The 20,296-nt window shown below is 44.8% G+C and overlaps 1 protein-coding gene across 1 annotated transcript; it reads right to left on the reverse strand.

Moving 5' to 3' along the window:
- Positions 1 to 263: 263 nt before the first annotated feature.
- Positions 264 to 18,826, reverse strand: pkn3 (protein kinase N3). The gene is given in 21 exon segments (NM_001126725.1): positions 264 to 1,796; positions 1,878 to 1,958; positions 2,508 to 2,615; positions 3,457 to 3,599; positions 3,687 to 3,763; positions 3,882 to 3,944; positions 4,494 to 4,670; positions 4,759 to 4,850; positions 5,237 to 5,303; positions 5,915 to 5,982; positions 6,171 to 6,309; positions 6,635 to 6,794; positions 8,265 to 8,340; positions 8,417 to 8,560; positions 8,782 to 8,891; positions 8,973 to 9,155; positions 9,383 to 9,587; positions 9,664 to 9,933; positions 10,104 to 10,258; positions 10,715 to 11,000; positions 18,741 to 18,826. Coding segments are annotated over 20 exon segments (2,805 nt in total). The 5' UTR covers positions 10,989 to 11,000; positions 18,741 to 18,826; the 3' UTR covers positions 264 to 1,583.
- Positions 18,827 to 20,296: the final 1,470 nt, after the last annotated feature.

The raw sequence follows: 20,296 nt of genomic DNA on the forward strand, positions 1-20,296 counted from the left end.
TTGTTTCCTCCATAAAGCCAACTACCACTCTTTTAATGTTTATTTTGCCAGAGGGGGCACGGTGTCATTGCGAGTCTATGGCCAGCAGTCCTAATTTATTTAGCAGCTTCCAGTTGCAGTGAATTAAAAGACAAGTCTCTCCCACCAATATAGCACCCTATGCCCCCCCCCTCAGGGTATACAGTTTTTACATTATTCAGCTGAACCAGAAGTGGGTAAGGCTGAGGCAATGCCTCTTGTGAAATGAGAAACCCACACAGTGTAACTGGACAAGTTTTTTATATTTGCATCTCTATTTCTCATACAAACATTGATAAATAAACTGCCATAGAAAACTGTAAAAACCAGAAACTGAGTCCATCATCTTCCAACACACAAACATATATAAATATATTACATCTGGCTAGAAATGGAGTCTGCTTCTTCATATATTCATCCATGGCCAATAATATGCTAGATAGGCTACTCCCATGCCCTGTCCAGTGCTACAGTTACTGCTTTCCTTCATATTCAGGCACAGCCAAACTACAGTACGGGGATCGACTATAACAGAAACATTATTTAAAGGGGTAGTTCACCTTTAAATTACCTTTTAGCATGATGTACAGAGTGCAATTGGTCTTCATTTTTTATTTGTAGTTTTTGATTTATTTAGCATTTTGTTCAGCAGCTCTCAAGATTGGAATTTCAGCAGCTATCTGGTTGCTAGGGTCCAATTTAACCTAGCAACCAGGCAGTAGTTTGAGAGATAGTAATATAAATAGAGGAGGGTCTAAATAGAAAAAGTAACAATAAAATTGTAGCCTCTCAGAGCCGTAGCTTTTTGGCTGCCAGGGGTCAAGCTGGGAAGACTATAACAAAATAGAAAATGAAGACCAATTGAAAGTTGCAAAGAACTGGCCATTCTATAACATACTAAAAGTAATCCTGAAGGCAAACTACTCCATTAAGGGAAATCTAAAGGGAAATCTAAAGGGAAACCTATGGTAGCTGGTAGGGAAGGAAAGGTTACAGATAATGTTGATTCCTCCTGTGAACATAAATGCATACAGCATCCTGACAGGCAGACTATGTAGTCACATTAGGTTTTAAAATGGCTATAAATTCAGTTTATTAAATAATATAAACCCTTTACACTACTTTTCCTCCTGTTATAATTTGCAGAGTTCTTCAGCACAATCCAGCCTACTCTGAGTGACATCATACACTCCTAAATGACATCATGTCTTTCTAAATTTTAGGCCTGGAGGAGGTGACCTTCAGGGCATGAAAGTGCAGAGATATAGTTTAAAGAAAGATTTAAGTCTTTTAGTTATTTTAGAATATAAAGGAAATAATAAAGAGAATGACCAATGAGATTACCTCTTACAACACCAGCATCACCTATCAGTGTCTACAGGTAGTGTGCAAAGGGGAAACCTAGGGTGGAATCCCTCCATTAATCTTTTAAGTGATCCCATATCATTTAATGAAGTGAATATTATAGGTTTGTGTTTGTTCTCCTTTGAAATCACAAGACAAAAGGCAACCAACCATGCAACAGGACACTGGCCAGCCAACGGCCAATGAGAAGATTGACCTTGCTAGGGAGCAAGGAGAAGTTCCGAGACGAAATCAAAGTCCTTAAAGAGAAGCTGATCGGCAGAAGACAGAGGGCGAGGGTCATCGGACGGGGAGAGTATGGCTTTCTGTCCCGTGAATTCCTCATCAAAGTTCCTGATGTCAAAGGGGTCGCTTAATATGGGAACAACAGGTGGTTTCACTTGTTGGGCATAAAGTGCATCCCAGTCGATCTCCTGTAATGGGTGGGGAGCAAAGAGGGTTAAGGGTACACCACTGATTTCACTCACTGCTCTGCTGTAAGGAACATGCAGTACCTGAAAGAAGAGCTGTGGCTTTATCTCCTCGGCATCGCCAACACCGGCCCCTAACCGCCGTTCCGGGGACTTTCGCAGAAGCTAAACAGGATTGAGCAGAAGAGATGTTAAGGTCTGAAGAACAAGGGTGTTGAATTCCTTCAAATTGGAAATGTTTTGTTGTTGAGATGAGAGAGGTAGTTGCATCGTAGCTAATTGCTGATATTGAGGCAACTACAAAGTGAAAGGAAAATTTACCACATATAATTCATTTTCTTCGCCAACATTGTAAAAAGGGTTATCTTTCTTCTTTTCTTGATTTATAGTTTACTCTATATACCCTTGTTGGATTGGAAGTTCAGCGGGAGCTTGCTGTATTAACAGGTGTGAGAGTTGTAGTTGCCCTTCCCCCTTTTCCTTGATTAATGAAGAACTTGATGATCAGCAGTCTACACAGAGTAATGGGGAACAACTTAAAAAACCCTACCTGCACAAGGTTTAGTTGCCCATATGTTATTGGGTTTGGGCAAGAACTAGATTACTGGCACCTGGTGGCACTGGACATATATGCAATGGTGTATGGTAACGCAATACTGTAACGCTGCAATCCCCACAGTCTGGGCACCAAGAGAAGAGGAAATCAATACTAACCTTGCGGATAATGTTGATGGCATCATTGGATAAAAAGCGAGGATATCGCACCTCTTCATTGACAATACTGTCAAACACCTCTTCTTCATCATCGCCAGGAAAGGGACACTGAAATGCAAATGGTGTCATGCAAAAACCAAGATATTTTCTGGGTCTGCCTTTCCTTCAGGACACAGGCACAAGTCTGCTCAGTTTGCTCCTCTCTCCCTTTCCCCCTCCCATCAGAATTTGCTCCCCTCACCACAAATCTGTGTAATCTGAGCTACCAGCAGCTAGAGCTAGAGACTAAGTTAAAATGGCAGCTGCTATCTTAAACAAAGAGAGAGAGCTTCTAGGTATGGTAAAGCTTTATGCAGAATAAATATAGTGTTCTAGCTTGCACTATTATGGCTAATCTATTGGTAGCAAAATGTCTTTCCTTGCCCTTTAAATTCTTTGCTGCCAGTAGCGATTAGGTTCTACAGTTTTCCTTTAATGCTCCAATGGTTGACCAAGCAGTACTGAAGAGACAAAAGGGCTTATCTACTAATAGTGCAGCACTAGGCATGGAAATGGGGGCAGAATTGCGCCCATTAATAAACGACCAATAGGAGCCAAGTAACTTATACTTGATTTGCCCAGGCAAAAAGTCCATGGCTCCCTTTGCATGTTGCACCTAAGATGTTGCAGCAGGTAAATGGCATGGATTTAAAAATGGCGTGTAGGAGCCCTTCCCTATCAGGTGCAATTTGCACCCATTTGAGAAGAATTTACTAACCAATGTTGCATTGTGGGCAAAGAAAACTGCCAGTGTCCAGTGTCAGGCAAGTCTAGAGCAGGAGACGCCTAAAGCCAGGAGGGGAGAGACTGTTGTCCCAGTGGTTCAACCCCCCGAGACGCTGCCAAGGAATAATGAGGGTACCACAGATGCCCCTACCTTTTGGTATATTCTTCTTAGCCTACCCCTTACCTCTCCTACAAGCATCTCGAAGATGAGAACACCAAGCCCCCACCAGTCTACGGCATATGTATAAGACGTGTCAGTCAGGACCTCCGGAGCCAGAAATTCAGGGGTTCCACAAAATGTGCTTGTACGATCGCCAAAACCCATGCCTATAAACAAAGAGTTGAACTCTTGTAACTACTCTATACTTCAGTCACAGCCCAAACACCAAACTGAAGCAAAGACCCAAGTCTCACCTTCTTTGCACAAGCCAAAGTCGGCAATCTTCACAAAGCCGCTTGCGTCCATCAGGAGGTTATCTAGCTTCAGGTCTCTGGAATAAACACAGAGGGTAATGCAAGTGCATCTATCCATTGGATATTATGTGCAACAAGCTGAAGTGAAATAGGACATCAGTTTAAGGGCTATATTTTCTGTTGTGACACCTGTACCTGTATATAATCTTCTTCTCGTGAAGAAACTGGAGGCCAAGCACCACACAGGCAGAGTAGAACCTGCAGAAGAGAGAGATGACGTTGGTCACTGTTATCCATCACCCACCACACTCACAGACATTCCAGAGGCCCAACACATTTCCATAAAAAGCCTCCAAGGTTTAATATTGTGACTGCATATAAGGGTATATGGAAGACCACTACCCTGCCTGAAGAAGAAATGGTTTAGTCCATAAGCAGATGGGAAGATAGCCAGAATATTAAAATGGCCACACTTGGGCCAATAAAAACTGCTCAGTCTATTTTTGTGGATTTACTGATGGTCTTCCTGACAAAGTGACCAGGTTAGAAGTCAGGCTGGACAAGGTTATGTCAGCATGTGTCTCTTTAGGCCTCATTATGACCCAATCATTGGGTTGTGACCAATCCACTTGATCATCCCAGCATGTTAGTGTATAAATCAAGTAAGGCTGCCAAATGGGCAGATCTTTTAAGGTATTCCAAACTTTACTATTCCATGTAAGCAATTAATTTCCCCCTATAATAATATAAGGAACACCCCCTAAGAGATACACCAAGGCATTACAAAGAAACGTCACTGTAGCTGACCTTGCTGTCGGCTCTGAAAAGACGTTGCTGTGTATGTGCATCATGAGGTCCCCACCAGGCATATATTCCATAACAAAGCACGCGTGCCCCTGAGTCTGGAAGCAACCAAACAGGTTCACCAGGAAGGGGTGTCCGGAGGAATTAACAGCTTCAAAAATTCTCTTCTCACACTGCAAGCTACACAAACATAAAGTTTGTAGAGCATGATTATCTTAGGGAGAAAAAAAAAAAGACCAGCAAGTCCAACGCCTTGTTGGCTTCTGACCTTTCCAACTCATCTCTGCTCACAATGTCGCGCTTCTTCAGGGCTTTAATCGCAAAATTTTTCCCTGTTTCCTTAAATTGGCCCAGAAGCACCTGAAATAAAGAAAGAATTTTCTTCAAACTCTCTATTTGGGCTAGAGTCTTCCAAACAAGAAAAAGGTGCTCGTCCTACAATTGCCATGGAAAGAGGATGAAGAGGGTGAATGCACTGGCATGTTAAAATGCAACAGGCTTCACAAAACTGTGGTCTCCAAGAATGGGTTCCACAAGGTGGTGGCCTCGGGGGAAACAATTGGTTTTACAGAAGGAGTGGTCTTTCTACACATGCAACAAATTTTTGGTGGTTACATGTCATGGGAAGGCATATGTTAGAGGAAAGAACAAGTATCAGACAAGGATTTCACTAGAAGAACAGCTAAACCCTGAGGAATAGAATTGGGCGCATCTATAGACTCAGTCCTTTATTCTGTACCACGTACCTTGCCAAAATGCCCTCGACCAAGGACAGATATAAAGGTAAAATCATCCACCTGCAGCGTTGTTCTTCTGCAATGGAAGGAAACAGGAATGAGTTAAGGGTATAACCATGTCATGTACTGGCTTCAGGTCTAGTAACCCCTAGCAACCAATTATAGATTTGCCAATCAATAAAAGCTACCTGCTAACTAGTGGCGATGGGCGAACTCCAACCAGCAAATACATCAGAAAAGGGTTGGATATCTTTATAGCAAGGAACCATACAGGGTCCAACTGCCAGTATGGCAGGGAGAGACTATCTTTGGCTCAACTAAAACAGATTGAAATCACTTTGTATAGAAGATACACCCCCTTCTCAACTAACTTAATATGGTTTTATAATGATTTCTGTCTTTATATGCCCTCCTCACATGAATAAAAATGCCACAAGTGGTTATTTGGGAAGTTTTGTCTGCCCAAGAGCCAGGGACAGAATGCTCAAATGATCAGCAACCATTGCTCTCCATTAGAATCCAGGTAAATGTTGCCAGAAACCAGAGCAGTGTTGAGGGGGCGTTTTGGTAATTCTACCCTGTCTCCTGGACAACTACTAAATTGGGTGACAAAGTACCTAATTCCAACCTGTCTCAGCATTCATTTATAGACAACCATTTAGCAGTGGTTAAAGACCAACATCTGACCTATGCACTTTAGTGGGCTCAGCATTACTCTGTGTCCCCCCATCTTCCCCGTGGATCCTCTTCATGCTCTGAAACAAAGATATAACACATGAAGGGATACGGTAGAGAGAGAGAAAGCCCGGTAAACACTGTGTAAGGCAGGGCTGAGGGGTCAGAGTGGAGTCGGAGTTTAAGAATTTCTGTATGGACTCCACAGCCCTGTTGTAAGGGTTCAAATCTATAAACAAAATGCAAAATGGCCTCCCCCTTCGCTCACCTTTCCTACTGCTCTGCCAGGAGATTCCGCAGGGGAGGGAGGAGTCGCACCCTCGGAATTCAGATAGAGTCGTGGAGGTTTTGGGGGAGGCTTCGGTGATGGTTCTTCACTAAATAATAATTTTTTGACGGGGAAATCACTGCACCAGAAATAAAGTCTAGGTCAATAGACTGGCTAGAGAGAGAGAGACAGAGAGGCTGAATAGACAGGCACGAATGTTCTTGTTTAAAGGGATATTCTCAGCCCATATTTTTAGGGCCACAGACCGTGTGTCTGTGGGGTCACTTGGAAGGAAATAGAGCCCAGTCAATTTCTCTTTTCCATGAGGGTGGTTGTAACTCAGAAATATACTTTGCTGGGGGGGCTGGAGTATGCAATGATTACTTCCCTGTGTAATACTAATCTCTAGGGCACTAAACCCTTAGTAACCAGGTAAGTGTGCCAATGAGCGACTCAGTACTCACCTGGCACCTGCAAAATATGGCTGAGGATTTGCGGAAGTGTGAACGGTAAGAGGAGGGCTCAGTGTGCTCATGGCACCGCAAGGAGGTAAAATACTCATCATCAGTCGCCCCCATGTGGCAAAGTTAATGTTCATTTGTGTGGCCCGCAGGAAGTCCTTTCCTGGTAACAAGTAGAAAATTCCATTAGAGGCTACAAAGCAATGCAACACCATGGACCAATCATTCTTCAAAACCCTCTCTCACACTTTGCCCATCAACCACTGGTTTATGCTCCTGTTGCTCAACAATCTTTCTGTATTAAGTCCATCCCCTGAAGGCAGGGAAGAGGATCTCTACAGGGGAATATGGGTTTTTTTTTTCTGATTGGACCCAAACTCAGTGTGAGAACTACTGGACTGGATCATGGTGGCCCATTGTAAAATAGGTGATGGACCAATTTTTGACTGACCAGCAGTTTTTTCTTTTTAAGTGATCTAAGCAATGATGGCTGCTGCCAGCGTCATGATGAAATACCATTATAAACAACCGCAAAAAATCCTCTGCACTCACCCATTATCAATATGTAGAAATAGGACATTAGGACATTTCTGTGCATTCAGCTACTAAGAAATGCCTTCCCTCCCCACCCCAAAAAGAGGGATTGTTTGTCTGTACATTGCAATATACTTCAAGCTGGCCAACTACGTCAAAGTCATCCCTTCTGGCCAGTCCTACACTGACTGACCTATATAAGTAATTTAAGATGAGTACTGAGCAAAGGGACTAAGTTTTACCTGCAACATGCTTGCGTATAAGGTTAAAACTCCCATATGGTTGCCCTTTTATTGGCTCCATTGGGATCACCTGACTGTAGCTGGGAATAGTGGGGGCTACTATTGGGGTGGGGAGGGAAGGCATTTCTTAGTAGCTGAATGCACAGAAATGTCCTAATGTCCTATTTCTACATATTGATAATGGGAGAGTGCAGAGGATTTTTTGCGGTTGTTTATATGTATTTTGTGGTCACAGCCTCATTGCACCCCCGCCTAATGGTTTACAATTTAGTGGTTGAGCACAACTTTCCCTTTTTCTTGTGTTATTGTTTATACAGGAGCAGTGGCCAGCTCCATGTTGTAGCCCCCACTATTCCCAGCTACAGTCAGGTGATCCCAATGGAGCCAATAAAAGGGCAACCATATGGGAGTTTTAACCTTATACGCAAGCATGTTGCAGGTAAAACTTAGTCCCTTTGCTCAGTACTAATCTTAAATTACTTGTATAGGTCAGTCAGTGTAGGACTGGCCAGAAGGGATGACTTTGACGTAGTTGGCCAGCTTGAAGTATATTGCAATGTACGGACAAACAATCCCTCTTTTTGGAGTGGGGAGGGAAGGCATTTCTTAGTAGCTGAATGCACAGAAATGTCCTAATGTCCTATTTCTACATATTGATAATGGGTGAGTGCAGAGGATTTTTTGCGGTTGTTTATATGTATTTTGTGGTCACAGCCTCATTACACCCCCGCCTAATGGTTTACAATTTAGTGGTTGAGCACAACTTTCCCTTTTTCTTGTGTTATTGAAATACCAATATGCAGATAACGAAGGCTCTTCACATCAATATGAAGCTTGTTATGGGGTATCACTTTTACCTTTCTGCTTGGGAAATATCCGCTTCTGCCTCTGGACTTTGCCCCTTCTCTCAATAACTGGGTTACAGAACATGACCTGAAGTAACAGTTGACAGGTTAGATATGCACCTTCCTCCATCTTGACCCAACACGCCCCTGCTTCCTGGCCTCACCTCTGCAAAAAGCTTCCCCTGGGGTTCCAGCTGCAGACACATTCCATGGCGCTCATTATCCAGGAAGTCCTCCAGGTGCAGGAAGCATACGGCACACAGCTCTCTCCAGTCCCTCCAGTGGACAGAGATTTCTAGCTCCCGTGACTGAAGTGCAACAAAGATTAAAGAAAGTTCAAGCAACTTCCACTTCAACTGCTGTAGCCAGAGTACAAGGAAGTCTATGTGGGTCACTAACATTAAATTTAATGTTAGGACTCACCATTTTTTATTGTTAGCTGTAGGCAAACTCAACTGCTGTTGCTGGAATACAGTATCTAGAGAGTCAGCAAGGTGCGTATGCATTACACCTCACCGTAGAGACTCACCCTCTCCAACTCTATGGTGAATCGTTGGTCCCAGCACTGGTTATGGACAGGTCCCCAACTGGTGTGGGCCACCTGCTTATTATCGACTTTCAAAACACACATGACATCGCCTAAAAAGGAAGTCACAGAGTAACATTTAGAGATGAGTCCAATGCACTTAACCAGTGCGACATATAAAGTGTAAAACTAACCGCAGTGTTCATCAGACCGCAAGTGTCGGCCTGATCCCCCCCATCCGTGGGTGCTTCCTCCAGGCCGGTAGCGAATAAAGTTCTTGGATTCGCCGGGACTCCCTTGAACTGAAGTTGTTCGAGAACGGCCAGGGACAGTCTCCAGAAGGTCCTGGCAGCCCAAGAGGTGGATTTCCAGAGTCCCTGGTGGGGCACAGAAAGGAGGGCAATACAATAAACTGATACCAGCCCTCTTGTTGGTGCTTATAAGGATATAGAAATGCATCTGAAGCTAAACTGTGGTGTACCTCAAGCTATCCTACATAGCAACACATCTAAAGCTAAACCATGATACCTCAAGCTATCCTAGAAAGCAGCTATTGGCTGTATTCATTGGCAGTTGGGTTCACATATAATTTACTTTGAGCTACCTGTGAGTGCTGTGGACTTAATGAGTGAAGTTAAGGGGTGGCTGGGGCCTGGATCTTTACTCCTCGCTGTGGTTGGGCAATTTTTCAGTTCCTCTTTAATAAGTTGTTGCTTTGGGTGATCAGAGGGAAGTTCTGCAAGGCACCGCTCAAGGGACAGGCGCAGAAGGTCAATCTTATGGCAGGACTCGTGTAGTCGGGACTGTGCCTAGAAACAGGGTGGGAAAGTATTATGGACTACATCCAGCAGGAATAAATTCCCCAAAGAAGTATCCCTTTCAAACCTCAGCCAGAGCCTTGCGGTCTTGCAATCGCCGGCCTCCAAGCAGTTTAACCACATTTTTGGCTCCTTCAGACACGGCAGTCTCCACCCGCAAGTGATGCCTGAGCTCCTCTATACGCAGCTCCGGAGGGGACAGGGTCTCTGGGGCCTCTTGGGATTCGCAGGTTGTACCGGGAGCCTGGGTGAGCTTAACGATCTGCATACGCAGCAACTCGGTCTTTATCCGGCTGTCCTGTAGCATCTGCTGAGCAGTGGTGAGGAGCTTCCGATCCTGAAGGAGGCAACAGCAAAGCCTGAAAGCAGTGCTTCTGGGTAAGGTAGCTGTTATATATAGAGACTGAACTAAAAGAACTAGAGCTATGGCCCATGCCAGTGGGAATGTGTCTTATAGCTTGATCATACAGAGCCCATCAGATTGTCAGCTCTGTTGCATTCACTCACCTTGGAGGTCCCGTTAGAAAACATCTGGATAATATTCTCTGCACCCTGTTTCACCTTGCTTTCTATGTGCAACTGCCTCTTTAAGGCTTCCACCCTTCGCTGCCAGGGGTCAAAACTTTGTTCCCATAGGCAAGGATCAGGAGACATGGCACCATCTAGAAAACATTGGGTCTCAGTGGAACATTGCTTCAGCCTCTGCTGGTCCAACACCCCTTTATGCTCACGCTTCCCATTCAATACCATTCCCTTCCCATCTCTGTATAATTCCAGCATTCTGCCATGACCAAACACTTGTTCATTGCCAACTGCCCTGCACCAATTTCTGCTCCCTGATCCAACCCAGTTCCTTGTGGCTGCCACTTGGCCCAATCCTATTCCTAACTTCTGCTCCAACCTAGTTCCTAACTGGTCACTGACACCCACACATTCCTACCTCTACATCATACTCTTACCAAGTTCCTATATCACTGCCACCAACTCCTATTCTATTATTTCTCCATCCCAAGTCAGCCCCCTGATCTCCAGTCCCCTTTCTCTGGCTAAACTAATGGGTGCAGTTACCCTGGCACTGGAACTTCCCTCCTATAGAGATGCAAGAATATTCCAGAAACCTTGTTTCTGGTCTTTCTCCATGATCACAATCCTCCCATTGAGTTCCTGCAGCTGTCGATGGAGCTCTTGAAGGCGCCGGTTGGATGCCCTCAGCTGACTCTCAACATGGCCCTGGTGCTTTTTATCCGTGGATACCTTGCGCAGGTTTTCAGCCCCTTCCTTTATCTTCAGCTCTCTCTGGATCTCCCGCTTAAGCTGATCCCGGGAGTCCTCCAGCTGCTGTTGAAAGCCGGGGTCCAGGAGCTCTGGGGGGCCTGCATTTCTGAACTCCATTCAGTGAGAGCCCTAGGACAAGGAGAGATACATATATGTATGTATGTATGTATGTATAACTTTATTTATAAAGCGCCACAAGGGTACGCAGCACTGTACAATCTATACAAAATACAGAATTACACACAGGGAGGACAAGTGTTATAATTAATAAATACAATAAATATATATAAATGCACAGGGAATAAGTGCCATGTGGTATGAGACACAGTAGGAAGGAGGTCCCTGCCCCGTAGAGCTTACGATCTAAGTGGTTGGGTAACATACAGGCACAAATTGGAAGGTAAGAGTGCACCAGGTATGGGCATTTGCCCTTAAGCGCAGGACTAGGCAAAATAATGCTTCAGCGCTACAGCTGAGCTTTTTCTTAAAGAGAGTGGGTGATTGTTTCCAACGGAGGGATTCAGGGATAGAGTTCCAGAGGTAAGGGGCAGCAAGATAGAAAGGTTTAAGACGAGAGAGCGCAGTGGGTGTGGATGGTGTAAAAAGACGGAGGCTCTGAGAGGAGCGGAGGAGACGACCAGGAACATGTAGGGAGGAGCAGAGGAGTGAAGGGCTTTGAATGTTAGCAGAAGGATTTTGTAAGCTATCCTTTGCTTAACAGGTAACCATGCAAGAGAGCTGCATGGGCACACAATACGTTATACCCTCAATACTGTACTGTCTAAGGGAAACAATATGGCACCTCCCTCCCATATGTATAAATACAAATATACAGAGAAGGAATGTTCCGGGCACACAATAAGCTTTACCCTCATACTGTACTGTCTAAGGGAAACAATATGGCACCTCCCTCCCATATGTATAAATACAATTATACAAAGAAGGAATGTTCTGGGCACACAATAAGTTATACCCCCATACTGTACTGTCTAAGGGAAATATGGCATCTCCCTCCCATATGTATATACAGAGAAGGAATGTTCCGGGCACACAATAAGCTTTACCCTCATACTGTACTGTCTAAGGCAGTGCTGTCCACATATACTAAGGTGGTACTGCAATTAAAAAGTTTTTTAATATATAGTTATTGTGCAGACTGTAGGAGCAGTGCCAGCATTGTGTTACTGTATGCTGACTGTGTGTGCCATAGGGCAGGCAGAGTATGGTACACACAGGCAGGGTAGGGCAGGCAGAGTAGGGCACACACAGGCAGGGTAGGGCAGGCAGAGTATGGCACACACAGGCAGGGTAGGGCAGGCAGAGTATGGCACACACAGGCAGGGTAGGGCAGGCAGAGTATGGCACACACAGGCAGGGTAGGGCAGGCAGAGTATGGCACACACAGGCAGGGTAGGGCAGGCAGAGTATGGCACACACAGGCAGGGTAGGGCAGGCAGAGTATGGCACACACAGGCAGGGTAGGGCAGGCAGAGTATGGCACACACAGGCAGGGTAGGGCAGGCAGAGTATGGCAGGCAGAGTATGGCACACACAGGCAGGGTAGGGAAGGCAGAGTATGGTACACACAGGCAGAGTAGGGCAGGCAGAGTATGGTACACACAGGCAGGGTAGGGCAGGCAGAGTATGGCACACACAGGCAGGGTAGGGCAGGCAGAGTATGGCACACACAGGCAGGGTAGGGCAGGCAGAGTATGGCACACACAGGCAGGGTAGGGCAGGCAGAGTATGGTACACACAGGCAGGGTAGGGCAGGCAGAGTATGGCACACACAGGCCAAGTATGGCACAAACCAGCCAAGAATGGCACACACAGTCAAAGTATGGCACACACAGGCAGGGTAGGGAAGGCAGAGTATGGCACACACAGGCAGGGTAGGGAAGGCAGAGTATGGCACAAACAGGCAGGGTAGGGAAGGCAGAGAATGGCACACACAGGCAGGGTAGGGAAGGCAGAGTATGGCACACACAGGCAGGGTAGGGAAGGCAGAGTATGGCACACACAGGCAGGGTAGGGAAGGCAGAGTATGGCACACACAGGCAGGGTAGGGAAGGCAGAGTATGGCACACACAGGCAAGGTAGGGAAGGCAGAGTATGGCACACACAGGCAGGGTAGGGAAGGCAGAGTATGGCAGGTTTTTTGCTGTACTACAACCATTAATATGGGTATGGTCATGTGATAACACGGGTGTGGTTTCAAGTGGGTGCGGTTTCAAAAAGGGGAGTGGTCAAAACTGTCTTCCATTATCGGCCACCACGTAGGTCGGAAAAATTCCGGCCCTCGGTACCACAGAAGTTGGACAGCACTGGTCTAAGGGAAACAATATGGTACCTCCCTCCCATGTGTATAAATACAAATATACAGAGAAGGAATGTTCTGGGCACACAATAAGCTGTACCCTCATACTGTACTGTCTAACATTTACATGTTGCTATCGCTTTAATGTGGCGCTGTGTGTTACAGGTTTGCTGCTATTTATTTACCAGTAATTGTCCCTTCTCGGCTTCCTGCCATTGTGTTTAGGAGGAAATGTAATAAATTGTGTTTGGGGTTTTCAAGCTCCTTGACTGCCTCTTGGTTACTGTAAATATGAAAACTGTATAACTAGTTTTGTGCTTATATAGGTTCATATTATGAGTATTCAAAAACATCAAAAAGCAGCCGTCCTGCCTTGCTTTATGGTTGAGATTTTAGCTATCTGTATAACATTCTGTCACAGTGGCACATATCCTATCTGATCCCCCCCATTGTAAACAGCAGTCCCGCCCTGCTTTATGGCTAAGATTCTAGCTATCTGTATAAGGGCTGTGACACATGGGGAAATTAGTCGCCGTGCAACAAATCTCCCTTGTCGCGGGGGCCAAATCCGGCTCACCTGGCTGTTTTATGTGGCCCTTGGTGAGTGTGTCTGACCATCCAGCCTGATCAATTTCCATTTTCCTCACATAGTAACTAAGACTAAGGGGTATATTTATCATGCTGTGTAAAAAGTGAAGTGAAGCATTACCAGTAATGTTGCCCAAGGCATCCAATCAGTAATGAGATTTAAACAGTAGCAAAGCATCTATTGGCTGCTATGAACAACATCACCGGTAATGTCTTACTCCACTTTTTACACATTGTGATAAATATACCCCTTAGTATCTTACTAAGTATATTAATAAAAAATTTGGCCCGCAACTTAGCCTGTGTTTTAGATTTGGGCCCCCTTATGTGATTGAGTTTGACACCCCTGGGCTAGAATGTAAATCGCCGGTGGGATGGTATATGCGGCACCGTAATTTGCCGAAGTCGCAGAAGTTTCCTCTCAAGGCAAATCGTGGCACCACGTATGCCATCCCACCGGCAATTTACAGTCTAGCCGGTGGGATCGCATTTTGGGGAGATTAGTCACCTGCAACAAGGTAGATTTGCAAAGATATAATCTCCCTGTGTGTCACAAGCCCTAAGGGCTCTGGCACACGGGCAGATAAGTCGCCCGCGACAAATCTCCCTTGTCAAGGGTGACTAATCTCCCCGAACTACCATCCCACCGGAGAAAATGTAAGTCGTCGGTGAGATGGCACACAAGTCGCCTCGCGAGGCATTTTCGGCGAATTGCCAAAATCGCCTGCGCAGCGTGTGCCATCCCACCGGCGACTTACATTCTCGCCGGTGGGATGGTAGTTCGGGGAGATTAGTCGCCCGTGACAAGGGAGATTTGTCGTGGGCGACTAATCTCCCCGTTTGCCAGAGCCCTAACAGAGCATTCGGTCACAGTGGCACAGATTGTATCTGATCCCCATTGTAAGCAGCAGTCCTGCCCTGCATTATGGCTGAGATTCTAGCTATCTGTATAACAGCATTCTGTCACAGTGGCACAGATCCTTTCTGATCCCCATTGTAAGCAGCAGTCCTGCCCTGCATTATGGCTGAGATTCTAGCTATCTGTATAACAGAGCATTCTGTCACAGTGGCACAAATCTTTTCTGATCCCCCCATTGTAAGCAGCAGTCCTTCCCTGCATTATGGCTGAGATTCTAGCTATCTGTATAACAGAGCATTCTGTCACAGTGGCACAGATCCTATCTGATCCCCATTGTAAGCAGTCCTGCTCTGTCATTTACAGGAAAATAAAGCTGCTGCAGTGCAGGACCTATTTATAAATATTGTATATTTTAATAAACCAGCCATTAACAAGTTAAATATAATTAACGCTAACGTTTACCTGTGCTAACAAAACGAGAATCCCTCACATCTTTACACAAAGATTAGTTCTGTCAATCATCAAAATAAAAATCCCCTTTAAAAGTGCATTCTGATTTACTAGCCTGTAGAGGGAGCTTGTACACTACTTTTTATTAGCCCACGGCATACAGCTGGGAACCCCTGACTAAATATAGAAAACAATACATGTCTTGTATGTGCTACCATATTGTTTCCCCTAGACAGTGCAGTATGATGGTATTGTTTATTGTATGCCCAGAACATTCCTTCTCTATATATTTGTATTTATACAAATATATGTGCCTGTATGTTACTCAAACCACTTAGTCTGTAATCTCTATGGGGCAGGGACCTCCTTCCTACTGTGTCTCTTACCACATGGCACTTATTCCCTGTGTATTTATACCTATTTTATTTTTTTTGTATTCAAGTTCTTTTTTATTTTGTTCAAACATAGCATATCACATATACAGTGGATATAAAAAGTCTACAGTTTGTTTTTCAATTGAGTGGTACGGTTTATAGGTCACATTAAAGGTGGAAAAAGTTCTGAAATGATTTATCTTTGTCTCATTTTTGTACAGCACAGGAACCTGAGATTTTATCAGGGGTGTGTAGACTTTTTATATCCACTGTAGTTTCCATGATGATTATCATATGCATTAATTCACAGTTTATTTTTCTTTTTCAGATTGTTATTATAAATACCATATTTTTTAGCAGGTTTTACATACATGAAAAGGATGTGTAAGCTTAACCAGGTAAGTAACGTAATAGACTATGGAATGCTTTCGTTAAATAAACTAAAGTTAGATTGATTTTGGTCTATAGTTAGAATATTGGTACAATACTTTCAAAGTCTGTTGTATTGGTTTAAGTAGGAGAACCACTGTTGCCATGTTTCTATTAACTTTCGTGGGGATGGGGTATTCACTTGTGTGTAATTCTGTATATTGTAAGATTGTACAGCGCTGATTACCCTTGTGGCACTTTATAAATAAAATTATACATACATACATATGGGAGGGAGGTGCCATATTGTTTCCCTTAGACAGTATAGTATGAGGGTACAGCTTATTGTGTGCCCAGAACATTCCTTCTCTGTATATTTGTATTTATACATATGGGAGGGAGGTGCCATATTGTTTCCCTTAGACAGTACAGTATGAGGGTACAGCTTATTGTGTGTCCGGAACATTCCTTCTCTGTATATTTGTATTTATACATATGGGAGGGAGGTGCCATATTGTTTACCTTAGACAGTATAGTATGAGGGTACAGCTTATTGTGTGTCCGGAACATTCCTTCTCTGTATATTTGTATTTATACATATGGGAGGGAGGTGCCATATTGTTTCCCTTAGACAGTACAGTATGAGGGTACAGCTTATTGTGTGTCCGGAACATTCCTTCTCTGTATATTTGTATTTATACATATGGGAGGGAGGTGCAATATTGTTTCCCTTAGACAGTACAGTATGAGGGTACAGCTTATTGTGTGCCCAGAACATTCCATCTCTGTATATTTGTATTTATACATATGGGAGGGAGGTGCCATATTGTTTCCCTTAGACAGTTCAGTTCAGAGGGTATAGCTTATTGTGGATTACACCTATAAGCATAATATATTTTCCAGCTGATGCAGGACACACTGAGCCTCTGTGACTGAAACTGTTACCCCCTGCACCCCTGGAACCTTTCCCAGTCTCAGCTGCGGGCAGAGCTGTGCTCCAGTGCTATGGAGCAAAGGACAAAAAGAAAAAGCACAGGTTAGGGAAATTGTGAGCCAACACACAGTCATTTCCTGAATCTGCTTCCTGGACTGGGCGCTGCCATACTGGGAGCCAATCCAGCTGCTCCTTGTACAGTGGCCCAGTGTTTGCAGGTCCCTGACCAACTCCTTTTCCTTCTGCCAAGTAACTCGTAACTCAAATTCCCATTTTCATTTCCAGGGACCTAAAGCTTGTACTGTTCCGCATTTGGAGATTCAACTTGTTGTACAGACAGACCAACTGCAAGGTGTATCAATTCTGTAATCTGAATCTGCAATGTCATAGACAATTTATAAATGTCAATATTACCTTTAACAGGAATCTTTATCATATATAGATATATTGATTTGGCCACCTTAGGGCGGCAGAGGATGTTGAAACACTTCTGGTGTCACTGAGCCACGGCACAACTCTCTGGCTAATCCCTGAGGTGCCAGGGCACATTCCAAGAGCTGCAACACAGCATCTTTAGGATAACCAAGAGGCATATGTCCTGGTACATTCATACTGTTTCTAGAGGTGCCAGAGCAAAGCTTTCTCAGCAGCCACAGGGAATCCCTCATTAGTCCCAGAGAAGGATGGTGAGTCGCCTTTGCCAGTCCCAGAGGTATAAGAGCATATTATTTTCATTAATAAAGCTTCCAGGGCCAATCCTCTCACTAACCCTAAAGGGGTTTAGCAAAGCTAATCTACCATCCCGAGATGTTCTAGGCCAAAGGATTATCCAAAGGTGTGAGGGTAAAATCATTTTATCACCCAGAAATGCCACTATAATTCCTTTCTGCCAATCGCAGGGGTGGCACAGGGAGTCTCTCTCTGGTCTCAAAGTAGGAGGCTAGGTCTTCAAGGTGCCAGGGAATTCCCATCTTTCCATCACAAAGGTGACAGAGCAAATTCCTCTCACTAATCCTATAAATACCAGAGCCAATTCTTCTTATCAGTCCCAGAGGTGCCAGGGCAAACCCTCATTTACTGTACTGTGGGTTGGTAGATTTTTAACCTTTGTGATAGTTTCCCTTTAAAGTACCAGCTGACCTCACCAACCGATCCAGTTCTGTGCCCCGGGGCAGCTGTAGTTTGGGCTGTAGGAGGGGCCTCAGCTAAAACAACAGGAGTTAGTAGCCCTGGGGCTCTGGGCCAGAGGAACGCAGCCACATAGATCAGTTCCCAGTTGACCCATACCTGGGCTACAGGGGGTATATGGACACTGTCTCAAAAACCTGCCTTGTATCAGCAGCCTGGATCAAAGCAAAACAATGTAGCATAAGTCAACAAGCTTCTTCTACATCGTTTCAGCAGTCAGAGCCAGCAGTGCTTTGATTAGTAACAGACAGACGCTGCTTTCGATCACAATTCCACTGACACCAGTGCCCATCAGATCCAATAGCACCAGAAGCCCAGGCTAATGGGTCGGACACATGTAACACTATTACAGCACCTATGATCAAAGTCAGGGGTGTAACAATAGAGAAACAGATATTGCAAGTGCTGGGGGCCCCAGAGGTATAAGGGTCCCAGCTGGGTGCTGACTAATAAGCAGTTTCAACAAACATCTCTAATTCCCATAGTGTAGAGGGGCCCCTAATATGAAACTGCTGTAGGCACAGTCCTGTTGCTTTACAGCAGATCGGGGGGAGGTAATGTCCTTTGCACCTCTGAATTCCTGCTCGTTATCCCTGGCAATATCACATGGCTATAGCTGAAAGTTGGAGCCCCCCAGATCTCAGTCCCTGACCCCCTATAAGCCTACTCATGTAGCGCCACCCAAGCACTACACCCTATAGCCCTCCCCACACACCCCTCTCACTGTCACCCTTGTACCGTCCCACAGTTCTCAAATGTCCCGGCGGGGCTACTCCGCTGCCTTACTGACCTCTGTGACTGCGGCTCCCGGCCTCTCCCACTGTCCGGATACCGAGTGCTGCCTCCCGGAGCTCGTTGGCGGACACTTGAAACTTCCCGGGAAGCTCACTTACAAAAAACATATAAATGGACTCGGCTCCGCCCAGAGGACACTCACTACACTGCGGCCGCTTACAGGTGCACTGCTCCACCTAGTGGCGACGGACGGAAACTACATCGTGCGGTGCGCAGCCTAGGAGCAGCCTTTTGGCACCACCGAAAGGCAAGAAGAGTGAATTGCAGCGCTAGTAGACAAGTAGGAAATTCTCTTTAAAAAGGTATTAGGAAATAAATGCAATATACTTTCTACAATTATTATTACTATAAGGCTTTCTGAGCAGGAACATATGGGCTTGTATGTTATAGAATGGCCAATTTTAATCTGCTTTTCAATTAGTCTTCATTATTTATTTTTTATAGTTTTTGAATTATTTGCCTTCCTGTTCTGACTCTAGCTTTTAAATGAACCAACAGCTATTGCTCTGTGAGGCTACAATGTTATTGTTACTTTTCATTACTTATCTTTGTATGCAGGCCCTCTACTATTCATATTCCCATCTCTTCTTTAAACTCCCTGGTTGTTAGGGTAACTAAGACCCTGGCAACCAGATAGTTCCTAAAATACCAAATACACAGCTGCTGAACAAAAAGCTAAATAGCTGAATGGTAAAATCACTGGGGAGTGCCATTGAACCTAGTCAGTTACTTTAGACCCACTCCTCTTCTTCCCAAAATTGCACCAGCCAGGGGTTTTTCTCAGTGCCAACAGTTCTATGCAGACTGAACCAAATCAGCCCCAGATATGTACTCCCTTAGCTAGACTTGCTAGCATGTAATGCCCCCCCCCCCCCCAGTCTGTACTTTGGTGTGTGCATATTTCAGGTGTGAGGGAGAACCTTAGGCTTCCAGGTTGGCTGGGTGGGTTGGTGAGTGCCACAGACTCATATCTTCCTTTTAATCCAGGCACAACATGAGGCAGGAAGGAAAAGGGAGTGTAGGCCTGCAGCACCCATGATAACTGATTGGCACCACCCTTTTATAAGCAGTGACTAATACACAGGGGTTTGACTTTTGCTCTGTGCATGTCCCATGGGGGGCTAGTGTATGTGTCTGCTTGTACAGCAGCTCTGTGCCGTTCCATAATACTGACACTGTACCACCACATGACATTTATACAGTGAGGAACATAAGTATTTGAACACTCTGTGATTTTGCAACTTCTCCTACTTAGAAATCATGGAGGGGTCTGAATTTCACATTGTAGGTGCATTCCCACTATGAGAGACACCGTTTAAAAAAAAATTCAGGAAATCACAGTGTATGATTTTTAAAGAATGTTTCCCTTACGTCCCCTTGCGGCAGCAACCATGAGATTATTTCGTTCCCCTGTCAGGTAGGACAAGCATAAAGAGCTAAAAATAAAAGGAAAAAAACCCCACCTATAAGTAGGAGTTCCCTTCCAGCCTTCATTCAGATTATTTGGATGCCATGTCCTTCAGGTGGGATTTTTCCCTAGTGTATATATTT

The sequence above is a fragment of the Xenopus tropicalis genome, chromosome 8 (genome assembly GCF_000004195.4).
Source record: "Xenopus tropicalis strain Nigerian chromosome 8, UCB_Xtro_10.0, whole genome shotgun sequence".
Classification (NCBI taxonomy): domain Eukaryota; kingdom Metazoa; phylum Chordata; class Amphibia; order Anura; family Pipidae; genus Xenopus; species Xenopus tropicalis.